Consider the following 12617-nt stretch of genomic DNA (forward strand, 5'->3'; position numbering starts at 1 on the left):
CCATTTTAGTTCTCTGATTCCTGAAATGTCAATGTTCAATCCTGCCATCACCTGTTTGACCTCTTCCAATTTACCTTGATTCATGGACCTAACATTTCAGGTTCCTATGCAATATTGCTGTTTACAGCATCGGACTTTACTTCCATCACCCGTCACATCCACAACTGGGTGTTGTTTTTGCTTTGGCTCCATCTCTTCATTCTTTCTGGAGTTATTTCTCAGCTGATATGAGCAAAGCTAGTGGACATGATGGAATTCCAGTTAAGCTATTTCAAATCCTGAAAGATGATGCTGTGAAAGTGCTGCACTCAAAATGCCAGCAAACTTGGAAAACTCAGCAGTGGCCACAGGACTGGAAAAGGTCAGTTTTCATTCCAATCCCAAAGAAAGGTAATGCCAAAGAATGTTCAAACTACCCCACAATTGCACTCATCTCACACACTAGCAAAGTAATGCTCAAAATCCTCCGAGCCAGGCTTCAACAGTACCTGAACTGTGAACTTCCAGATATTCAAGCTGGATTTAGAAAAGGCAGAGGAACCAGAGATCAAATTGCCAATATCCACTGAATCTTTGAAACAGCAAGAGTTCCAGAAAAACATCTACTTCTGCTTTATTGACTACGCCAAAGCCTTTCACTGTGTGGATCACAACAAAATATGGAAAATTCTGAAAGAGATGGGAATACCAGACCACCTGACCTGCCTCCTGAGATATCTGTATGCAGGTCAGGAAGCAACAGTTAGAACTGGACATGGAAAAACAACTGGTTCCAAATTGGGAAAGGAGTATGTCAAGGCTGTATATTGTCACCCTGCTTATTTAACTTCTATGCAGAGTACATCATGAGAAATGCTGGGCTGGATGAAGCACAAACTGGAATCAAGGTTGCCGGGAGAAATGTCAATAATCTCAGATATGCAGGTGACACCACCCTTACGGCAGAAAGTGAAGAAGAACTAAAGAGCCTCTTGATGAAAGTGAAAGAGGAGAGTGAAAAAGTTGGCTTAAAACTCAACATTCAGAAAACTAAGATCATGGCATCCGGTCCCATCACTTCTTGGCAAATAGATGGGGAAACAGTGGCTGACTTTATTTTTTTGGGCTCCAAAATCACTGCAGATGGTGATCGCAGCCATGAAATTAAAAGACGCTTACTCCTTGGAAGGAAAGTTATGACCAGTTTAGACAGCATATTAAAAAGCAGAGACATTACTCTGCCAACAAAGGTCCATCTAGTCAAGGCTATGGTTTTTCCAGTGGTCATGTATGGATGTGAGAGTTGGTATATAAAGAAAGCTGAGCAGTGAAGAACTGATGCTTTTGAACTGTGGTGTTGGAGAAGACTCTTGAGAGTCCCTTGGACTGCAAGGAGATCCAACCAGTCCATCCTAAAGGAGATCAGTCCTGAATGTTCATTGGAAGGACTGGTGTTGAAAGCTGAAACTCCAATACTTTGGCCACTTTATGTGAAGAACTGACTCATTTGAAAAGACCCTGATGCTGGGAAAGATTGAAGGCAGGAGGAGAAGGAGACGACAGAGGATGAGATGGTTGGATTGTATCACCGACTCAACGTCCAGGAGTTGGTGACGGACAGGGAAGCCCTGCGTGCTGCAGTCGGAGCGGTCGCAGAACGACTGGGCGCCTGCACCGAGGCGGGCCCGCCCCTCGGCCCGGGCGCGGGCCCTTTAAGGGCGGGGCGCGGCCCAGGTGAGGGCGGGCCGCCGGTCGGAGCCGCGCCCCCGGAGCCGCGTCGGGAGCGCGGTCGGGCCTCGCGGGGCCGCGGACGCTCCTCTTCGCCCGGCCGCCGCCTCTTCCGGCCGCTCACCTGGGCCCCGGCCCGGCGCCAGGATGAAGGACCGGCTGGAGCAGCTGAAGGCCGTGAGTCCGGGGGCGGGCGGGGTCTTTCTCCCGGCCCGGGTCCAGGCCTGCACTCCCCGAGCCGGACGCACGGAGCCCCCGTCCCCGGGTCGCCTGCCGCCGATGCGTCGCCAGGCTGCGCTCTCCCTGGAACCACCCCCCCCCCCCGCCCACGCACGGCTGGACGGCGTCTGTCGAGAGCTGGGGTCCGCGGGGGCGTTCAGAGGGACTCCCGGTGAAGGTCGGGGGCGCGCACCGCCTGCCCGCCGCTGCCGGGCGCTGCGCCCGGACCCGCCTCCTCCGGGCGCCCCCTAGTCTCTCTCGCCTTGGGGGGCGCTGAGCCCGCTGCCCTCGCCCTCGAGAGAGCAGCTCCCGTGGGCGACCGCCTGACGGTGAGCTGATCTGGTCCAGCGGATGTTCAGCGCCTCGGCATCCAGCTGTCTGTAATTATTAATCCCCCCCTCCCGCGCCCCCCATCCTTGGGACGGCTGTGATCGGGCCCAAGGATCTGAAGGGAGTCCGCTTCCAGCCCTGCTGCGTAAAATCGGTGAAACCTTAGGCAGCCTACTGTTTTGAACTTGTTTCCTTATCTGTCGAAGGAAGGTTAATGGTACCCTAGAGATTTGTGTTGAGATCGGATGATGTAATCGGGCTTAGTATAGAGAAGGGGTAAAGCATGGGTATTTACGTGCAATATTCATTGACTCATTGAATAAATAATTACTGAGTGTTCTCTATGGGGCAAACCCAGTGCTCAGCCCTGGGGATTGGGTCACTCAGGCCCTGTCTTAGGGGAATTTAAGATCTAGCCCCTGATGCAACGTCGCCCCATCTACTTGGGAGCTTGTCAGAGGCGCGGCCGCTTAGGCCTCCCTCCAGAGCAAGGGAATCAGAATCTGATTATCCATAAATCTCTCCAGGTGATCACGCGCAACTGAAGTCCGAGCAACAGGGGTCTGGATAGAGCTGGGGTTGCCTCCCCGCTCCACTGCTTACCAGCTGTGCCCGTGACCTTGGAGCCTAAGTTTTGTCATCTGTAAAATGGGTAGTCCTCAGGACTAAACCCAAGAGAGCACGCACAGCCCTTTGTATGGTGCGTGGCGCACCCAGGACTAAGCCGTGGTGAATCTCACACTAGTCACTGTAAAATCTCTTCAGAAAAATGAAGCCTTGGGCAAGCGTGAAGGAGTGCTGGGCTGATGTCACAGTTGTTTTCTTTCCCTGCCCTTATCTGAGCTGGGACCTTCCTGACCCTTTCACCGGCTTGTAGTAGGACTGCGTTGGAGGCAGGGGAAGGGATGTGACCAAGGCCAGGGGACGGTCACTGGTGGTGGGAGCCAGCCTCCCTGCTGCCTCCAAACATCCCTGAAATGACAGAGCAGAAGCGGCTGCCTCTGTTTGTAAAGAGGAGGAGACTAGAGCTCAGCCTGGGAAGGACGGATGCCCCGGGTCACGGGGCGGACGGGAGCCCGATCCAGGGAGGAGCCAGGCTCCTGACCTCTCCCCGAGCCCTTGCCCCGGAGGCAGAGAGCAAAGCAGAGCCTGGTGTTGAAGACCCGCAGGTCCAGCACAGCGGGTGGTCATGGCGCGGTGCAGAGCTGGTCAGCAGGAGAGGCAGTGCCCTTCCTTAAGTGAGGAAGTCCATTTCCAGGGCGAGATGCCCTTTCAGCAGACAGCAGAGAGCCTCAGCTGAGCTCTGAGGCCCAAGTAGAAATTCAGATTGTTGGGGGGAACCCAAGCAAGTCCCATTGGTTCTCCGAGCCTCAGTGTTGCCGTCTGTAAAATGGCGCCAATGCTGCGTCTCTCCCTTTTCCTCCCGGGAGCGCGGTGGAAGGGAGGCTAGACGGAGCGGTGAGGCTGGGGGCGCGGCCCCCTGGAGCAGGGAGAGGGATGACGCGCTGTGCAGAGAGGACCGGCTCGGGTCAGGAGGTTCTGGCTGTGGCTTGCTGCCCGCGCGCTGCTCCTCCGTGTCACTGCGCCTCGCTGCTCCTCTCACCCCGCTTTGTCACAGGGAGTTCGGTGGGTCTCCAAGTCCCTTCCAGCAATACCAACGCTTTCCTTGAAGACTGCTGTTAAGGTTTAGGTGGGTTTTGGCTTCTTGCTCACCTCCCCGAGCCAGCCCCCACCCCCGCCCCCGGAAGAGAGAGAGCGCAACTTCACGGCAACACTGTTACCATCTTCGCTCTCTGATTCCTTTTGTCATGCTTTGCTAACCTGCTCAAAGCCAGTTTCACCCTGAGCCGCAGTGATCTCTGTGCGGGGTCTGCAGTGCGATCTCTGTCTGCGGGGATCTTTCTAAACCCTGGGGCCAGCGGAGCGTGAACTGCCCCCAGACAGCGGAAGCGCGTCCTGTGCGGGGCGTTAGTGCTGCTCCTGTGGGTGGAAGGAGAACAGTGAGGCCCGGAGGCTGACGGGCAGACGTGCTGACCCTAGAAAGCACTTTTTTTTTTTTCATGTAGTTGCTTATTGACTGACTGTGCTGGGCCTTTGCTGCTGCTGGAGCTCTCCCGTAGCTGCCTGAGCGGCGGCCCCTCTCCCTCCGTGGTTCCGGGCTTCTCTCCTTGTGATAGTCAGAGCTGCCCAAGGCGGGGCCAGGCTGGTGGGACCTGGGAGGGAGGCTTGGTGGGATGTTGACTGTTGTAGGAATTTGCGCCCTCTTGGAGAGGTGGGCAGCCCAGGAGGAGGTTCAAAGTCTCCATCAACCCTGAGGGTGTGTGTTTCTAAAAGTGCTTCACTGGGAGCCTGTTGCAAGCACTCTGGAACCAAGGTCTCAGAGTTGGTGTAAAGTGGATCACTGCACCCTCCCCTCAGGGTCACTGAGGGTGAAATGAGATAATCCCTGATAATCACCCACCTCAGTCAACTCTAGTTCCCCAAACGGACGGGCTGGGAGCAGCACCGTCCCTGAAGGGTGCCCCTTCCTGCTGCCGCAGTCACCGGCCGCAACTCATCCGCCTCTTGCCCTTCTCCTCCCGGCCGGCCCGGCCCAGAAGCCTGCCCTTTGGTGACGTCAGGATGGCCGGGAGCTCTGGTGCCCACGCCCAGCCTGTCTCTCCAGGCGGTTCCTGCCGAGGTCTCCGCCCCTGAACTTTGGATCTGCTGAGTCCAGACCCTTCCCGTCCCGCAGCCTCTTGCTGGGCCCTGGTTTCACTCAGCCAGTGTTCAGCCAGCACCTTCTCTGTCCCCACCCTCCCAGAGGCGCTGGGGCGGGGGTGGGAATTGATGCTGACAACACATACTGCTGGGCCTTGGGGATCACAGCGAGGGGGGCACCCGAGGAACAGACCGACGATCCCGTCTTTGGGACAGAAAGAGCCCCCGGAAGACCCCGTGGGCCAGTCCCCGGCCCTGGGGCGTTAGGGCCTCAGGGCTCTTCCCAGAAGAAGTGATGCTTCCGCTCGGGTCCTTGTTGAGACTGAAATCTACTCGTCAGAGGCTGGAGAGGCTCCTTAGTAGAGAGGCAAAGGTCCTGGAGTTTCTCACCCATCCTCCCTCTGGGCTTCATGGAGACACCACGGGTGGTGCCTTTTAACCTCTGCCTGCCTCGTGAACTGCTGGGCATCCTGAGATGTAGAGTTTTTTATTTTTATTTTTGGCCATGCTACAAGGCGTGTGGGATCTTATGAATAATAGATCCCCAACCGGGGATCGAACCCAGGTCACAGCAGTGAAAGCACCAGGTCTTAACCCCTGGACCGCCAGGGAATTCTAGGCAGAGTTCTTATACAAAGTCCTGGTCTGAAAGAACACGTGGTCATGTAGGGAAAACAAAGGAATATGGTCCATGAAAGGCGAGCCTCCAGCATCAAATGGAAACAGTGGCAGACTTTATTTTCCTGGGCTCCAAAATCACTGCAGTGACTGCAGCCATGAACTTTAAAGATGCTCTCTCCTTGGAAGATAAGCTATGACCAACCTACAGAGCATATTAAAAAGCAGACATCACTTTGCCGACAAAAGTTCTTATAGTTAAAGCTATGGTTTTTCCAGTAGTCATATGTAAGAGTTAGACCACATGGAAGGCTGAGTGCTGAAGAATTGATGCTTTTGAACTGTGGTGTTGGAGAAGACTCTTGAGAGTCCCTAGGACTGCAAGGAGATCAAACCTGTCAATCCTAAAGGAAATCAACCCTGAATGTTCATAGGAAGGACTGATGTTGAAGCTGAAACTCCAATACTTTGGCCAGCTGCTGTGAAGAACTGACTCATTTGAAAAGACCCTGATGCTGGGAAAGATTGAAGGTGGGAGGAGAAGGGGACGACAGAGGATGAGATGGTTGGATGGCATCACCGATCGATGGACATGAGTTTGAGTAAGCTCCTGGAGTTGGTGATGGACAGGGAGGCTTGGCGTGCTGCGGTCCATGGGGTCGGAAAGAGTCGGACACGACGGAGAGACTGAACAGCTGCGACGTGAGAGTTGGTCATGCTCACAGAGAGGCAGCCACGTGTGGAATGGAGGTCGTGGACTTTGGACACGTGCCCAGAGAGCTGGAAACTTCTTGGGGTTTACCGGATCCTCCACAGAGAGCCGATAAGGATGTGCTAATGAAATCGACTCCTGAGGTGCTAAAGACCATACCGACTTATTCACTCTCTCTGTTTGCTCTTGTGTCCTGCAGGGCTTGTCCCTGGCCTCCTTCCGCATTTAGAGGTTCCCCACACTTGTTCCCCAGGAGTGTGGTCACAGCCATCAGAACAGGGGCCGTGCTTCCCCTTTGAAGGTTCTAATGGCCGTGGTTCCTTCCTGCCTCCCTGTCTCCCTGGCCGGATTCGCTCCCCGAGAGAGCTGGCCCGGGGTTGGGAGCGCTGGCCCGGGGTTGGGAGCGCTGGCCCGGGGTTGGGAGAGCAGGTCCGGGGTTGGGAGAGCTGGTCCCAGGTTGGGAGCGCTGTTGGGGTGAGCAGACGGTGGTGGAGCTGAGGTGGGAGTGACAGGGATTGCGAGGGATTACAGACCAGCAGCCAGAGGTCAGAGAGAGAATGCGGGGCTGGAGGAAGGCGATTAGTTCTATTTTTAGTCCCGTGGGTGGGGCCGGGGGAGACATGCTGTCTACCTTCCTTTCAGGGCTGCCTTCCCCTTTTGGCAGAATTCCTGCCTGTCTTCCCAGGCTTGCTCCTTACTGGTAATACTCCCGAAACACAGGCTGGGGCCTGCCCCTCTGCCTGCCAGCAGCCCTCATGGGTTGCACGTTGCTTCAGAGCAAAATATTTCTCTTCTATTGTCAGCGGGTTTTTTCTTTCCTTTTTCCCCCTTACCGTGGCGTGGGCTTGAAAGCACCTTCCGGCTGTCTTTTATGAGCTGGACTCCCTGGTCTCCTAAGTCCTGCTGTCTCTCAGATCCACAGGCCTGTGACTTGTTGGTGTCCCCTCACCTATCAATGTGGTAGCAATGGTCATTGATCGAGCTGCCGCTTACTGTTGGAAAGGACGTGTGTGTGTCTAATCCTCTCCACCCTGCAAGGCAAGGTGGCGTTATATAGTATTCCCATCTTACAGGTGAGGGAATTGAGGCTCAGACTGGCTTGAGATCCGAGGGGTGAGATCAAGACTTGAGCACGCCCTCCTTGTTTATCTGTCACACTGTCATTGACCGCCTCCCCAGCTGTACTGTTTGCCCCTTGACACCGTGGCAGGTGGGACCCGTACCCTTCCGCATGGTACACCCTTGTCTGTCGACTGATCAGTAACATCTTGGCCCTTACACACTCCTTATTCTTCACGGGGACTTACTCTTCCAGCTCCATCCCCTCTGGGTTAGTGAAACTTGACCTACCTGAAGTGCTAATAAAGCCAGAGGTCGCTGGTTCCACCTTTAAGGATGAGGATGGGTGAGTTCCAAGGCTCCTACCTGGACCTGAACTTCCAGCCTGGCTCCTCATGGAGGGTTGTCCCCTTTCAGGAAGACCACGAAGGAGAGGATGTGGGTATCACGGTGAGAATCCAGCCACCTCCTTCCTCCCTGGAACTTGTTACACATCCCTGAAGGCTCAGTTCCAGTGTCATCGCCGCAGGGCACGTTCCAGATCTGAGCTGACAGCATTCAGTAGGCCTTCCTGGAGCCTCCACAAACTTTGTTTCTGTTGATATGTAAAAGCAGCCACTGTTTTAGAAGCTGCCTGCCAGCGAAGTCCTCTGTGAGTCCAGACCACACTCCCACAGCCCAGGAAGCTGTAAACCTGTGGTTTTTCCAGTAGTCATGTACGAATATGAGTTAGACCATAAGGAAGGCTGAGCATCGAAGAATTCATGCTTTCAAACTCTTCTGCTGGATGAGACTCTTGAGTGTCCCTTGGACTACAAGGAGATCCAACCAGTCCATCCTAAAGGAAATCAACCCTGAATATTCACTTTAAGGACTGATGCTGAAGCTGAAACTCCAATACTTTGGCCACTTGATGCAAAGAGCTGACTCATTGGAAAAGACCCTGATGCTGGGAAAGATTGAAGGCAGGAGGAGAAGGGGATGACAGAGGCTGAGATGGTTGGATGGCATCACCGACTCAATGGACATGAGTTTGGGTAAACTATGGGAGTTGCTGATGGCCAGGGAGGTCTGGTGGGCTGCAGTCCATGGGTCGCAAAGCGCTGGACATGACTGAGTGACTGAGCTGCCACAGCAGATGAAGTTGCTGCGAGGCTCGGCAGTCCTGAGGGAGCCTTATCTCCAGCGTTTTATATCAGGCCTCTTTGCAACTTCCTCCCCTCTCTGTTGTTGGGTCAGCCTGTTTCCTGGCTGGGGCATTTCCATGGCAACGTTCCTCTGTCTGTGTGTGGACACTTGGGTGAGGCTCACCTCGCACCTAAAGAGATCAGTGGAGCGTATGCTGTCTGGGTTTGTTTAGCTGCCTGGGTCAGGGAACCCGCAGGATGGCAGCGGGATTGCTTTTTGTGGAAATGCGTGTTTTATGCTGGACTAATTTTAGACTGACAGAAGGGTTGCACAGAGTGCAGAGAGTCCCCGCCGGCCAGGCTTCCTCCATTGTTAGCGTCTTAGGTTGTGATGGGACGTGTGTCTAAACGGAGAAACTGATCTTGGAACATCGTGAGTCACTCAACTCCAGACTTTGTGTGGATCCCACTCGTTTTCCCACGGGTGGTCCTGTCTCTGGCCTGGGGTCCCACCCAGGATGGCACAGTGCGTTGGGCTCCCCGTTTCCTCGGCGTCTCGGAGCTGTGACTGTTTCTCAGTCTTTTCATCCATCATGACCTCGTTGGTACAGCCTCTGTGTCAGCGCCTTGGACGTGTGTTTCTGGGGGACCAGGGCTGCATGCTGTGGTTGGGGGTGGCAGGTGCTGTTCGGACGCATCGCTCCAGGGTCACGGACCTCAGGGATCTGGGTCCAGCGACCCGCTCTCCTCCCGGCTCCGGCACTCAGCCTTCAGGGTCTGGGGAGGCTGCCTGGCATCTTTATGCTTTGGTTTTCTCACCTGTAAGGTGGAGAGGGCCCCAGAAGATTCTTGCAGAGATTAAACGCCTTGGTAAATTTAAGACCCATGTCTTAGGTTCTGGTCTTATTTTTATTTATTTTTTGACCACACACTGTGACCTGCGGGATCTTACTTCCCTGCCCAGGGATCAAACCCGCAGCCCCTGCGCTGGACGTGCAGAGTCTTATCTACGGAACCAGCAGGGAAGTCCAGGCCCGTGTTAGAGTCTTCCTCGCGGTGGGCGCTCAGTAACTGCGAGCATTCCTGGGCGTCCCTGGTGGCTCAGCCGGTGAAGAATCCGCCTGCGATGCGGGAGCCCTGGGTGGGGAAGATCCCCTGGAGAAGGGCAGGGCTGCCCACTCCAGTGTTCTGGCCTGGAGAATCCCCTGGGCTATCCATGGGCTGGCACAGGGTTGACACGACTGAGCGACTTCCACAGCCTTTGGTGTGCCGCGCCCGGAGCATCCTGAGGCGGAGGGCCTTGGGGGACAGAGGCTGAAAGCAGGTTGGGGGGAGGCTGAGGCTGAGGGAGGCAGGCAGTGTAGGCTCCCTCCTCTTTCCGGTATCCTTGGCAGCTGGATGCTGAGGGGTGTGGGGCGCTGATGGGGCTGGGAGCAGGGGAGGAAGCCAGGGAGGCGTGGAGAAGCCTGGGGTCGGGGAGAGGAAGCCGAGGTTCACCTTTGAATCTCCCTGAATGCTCCTGGGGTGAGAGGACCAGCAGGAAGAAGGTGTGGCCTTCCCTCCCCAGATGCCTTCCCGCAGGCATCCTTTGCAGTTTCCCCAGGAGTCATCTTGCCAGCCGTTCGATGCTTCACCTTCCCAGGCTCCGCCCCGTCCTCGCCTGGGCGTCTGGTTCCTTGGACTGTCGTCTCCCCCACAGGGTGACGGAGCGGCCCGGGTGCCTCCCGTCTGAGACCGTGAGGCTCGGGGAGGGCAGGGTGCCCAGCCTGGTGTGTACTGTTGGGAGATGAGATGTTCAGCAAATACCGCTGGCTGAGTGAGTGGACAGATGGATCTGTGACTCCGGATGGGACCTTGTGGTGAATGAGAAGAATGTGTGGGCAAGGCCCTTGGTTTTGAGACCCCAGATCTTTGTCTGAAATAATCCACTGTGACCCAGGGGTTGGACCACGCAGGGGTCCATCTGTTCCTTATTACCGTGTGGTTCTGGGTGAATTAACTTCCCTGATCACAGGTTACTGTATAGATGACGTCTGCCCGCACGGTGTTTTTGTTTTTCCTCCTTCCTCTCTTTAGATGAACTTCCATCTCTCTTCACTACTCCTGCTCTATATCTTGCTCAAGTCCTGCCCAACAAAAGCAGAGGAATGAACGCAGCAGGTGCGGGTGACGCCTTGATGATTTTTGTGTCCAACAAATGGAGTGCAGGAGCTTTTCAAGCTTCACAGACGATTAAAAAATACTGACCATGTGCTAACACACAAATAAAATGCTAAGTTCCACAAAATATTAAGTCATATTGGACTTGTTCCCTGACGACAATATAATAAAGTTAGAAATTAACTATGCAATAATAGCTCTCCTTGGGTTTACCCACTTTGAAGATTTAAATTCTTAATGTATTTAGAAGGAACTGACTCATTGGAAAAGACCCTGATGTTGGGAAAGATTGAAGGTGGGAGGAGAAGGGGACGACAGAGGATGAGATGGCTGGATGGCATCACTGACTCGATGGACATGAGTTTGAGTAAACTCTGGGAGTTGGTGATGGACAGGGAGGCCTGGCGTGCTTCAGTCCATGGAGTCGCAAAGAGTCAGCCACGACTGAGCGACTGAACTGAACTGATTTAGAAAGTTTACTTACTTTTCTAAATAACTCATGGGTTCAAAAGAAACCAAAGTGGAAATGACAACTGTTTAGAAATGAGTGATGAGTAGTAAAGGTCAACATTTTTGAGAATTAGCAGAAGCAAAATTTACAGAGAGCTCTGTTCTTTAAATGCACATGTAGAGAGATGACTTCATTCAAATGGATGTCAGTCCATTCTAAGGGACCTGCTGTCAGCTTCTGAGAATTGGCGTTAGGGTTGCATCTTTAGCAGAAACTCATGTTGGAGAAAACTGATAGTCTTGGGAGTTTAATCTGTACCCGCCTCGCTCTGAATGCTTCACATGCATTCACTGGTTTAATCCTCACAGCAGCTCCGGCAGATTACTCCTGCTGCACGCGGGGAGCTGAGTCTTGGGGAGGTTAGGCCACTCGATCAAGGTCACACAGCTGGGTCTTTGGCGAGGCAGTCATCTGCATCTCTGCAAACCCGCATGTCTGTGGGCTTATGTACACTGGTATGTTTCTTTAAAAAATTAAAAATACTATGTATTTGGCTGCCCCAGGCCTTAGTTGCGGCAGGTGGGATCTTTTAACGTGGCGTACGAATTCTCAGTTGCGGCTTGTGGGGTCTGGCTCCCTGACCGGGGATTGGACCCGAGCCCCCAGTGCTCGGAGCTGAGCGTCTTAGCCACTGGACCATCAGGGAAGTCCCGACACTGGAATCTTTTTCATTCCTGCATGTAGATGAGTCCAGTTCAGTTTCATCGATGTTGCAGCGTCCCTGAAGTAACTGCAGGTGTGTTTCTGAGCTGGCCTGGGGAGGGCGTCTTCAGACAGTGTGGAGGGTGAGAGCCGGGAGCCCTGGCTTCCGCAGCCCTGCATTTGAGCCCTAACTGCTCCTTATCAGCGGGGTCACCTGGGACGAGCCATTTAACCACATGAAGTAGCCATCTCAGCTGTAGAGGGGTGTCATCCGTGTCCCTCCTGGGGCTGCCGTGAGAAGCAAATATTATGTTTGAAACCATGAGAGTGCCTGCAACAAAATACCCTTCTTATCATCGTGACGGTGGAACGCCTGGAGCTCAGCCAGCTGGGGCTTTGGGGCTTGTCCAGTTGTCTAGGGACTTGGTGGCCTTGGGCTAATCTGGTGATGAGTTTATTCCTCAACGTCTTCATTTCCAAATGGGGCCAGTTCTTGCCTCAGACTGTTCAGCTAGAACCACGTCTTGAAAGTGAGCGCGTGAGGCTCACCCAGGATGCCGCTTCGTTTCCTCTTGATTCATCGGGCAGGGTGTCAGGAAGAGGCAGAAAGGGGAACGTCCCCTCCAGGAAGGTTTCGGTTTAGGAGGGCGAAGGGGCGTTGATGAAGGTCCCTCTGACTCTCAGATGGGGAACAGAGAGCCCTGAGTGCCTGCTGAGAGCTGACACTTACTCAGACTTTCTGGCTTCTCATTGGAGAAGAGAGACTGGAAAAACCAGACGCTGGGCCCAGGCAGGGGTGTGTGTGTGTGTTTGGAGGCCTTGGATGTGATGG

General features: G+C 54.3%; 1 protein-coding gene across 3 annotated transcripts in view; it reads left to right on the forward strand.

The window, feature by feature from the left end:
- The first annotated feature begins 1738 nt into the window (after nt 1-1738).
- STX3 (syntaxin 3) overlaps nt 1739-12617 on the forward strand; it is a 42079-nt gene continuing 31200 nt past the window's right edge. For all 3 annotated transcript variants that reach the window (XM_043481389.1, XM_043481391.1, XM_043481390.1), the window contains exon 1: nt 1739-1884. In XM_043481389.1, coding sequence (XP_043337324.1) covers nt 1855-1884 — 30 coding nt within the window. In that variant the 5' untranslated portion in view covers nt 1739-1854. The remainder of the gene's footprint in view (nt 1885-12617) is intronic.

This window comes from Cervus canadensis, chromosome 11, assembly GCF_019320065.1.
Source record: "Cervus canadensis isolate Bull #8, Minnesota chromosome 11, ASM1932006v1, whole genome shotgun sequence".
Taxonomy (NCBI): domain Eukaryota; kingdom Metazoa; phylum Chordata; class Mammalia; order Artiodactyla; family Cervidae; genus Cervus; species Cervus canadensis.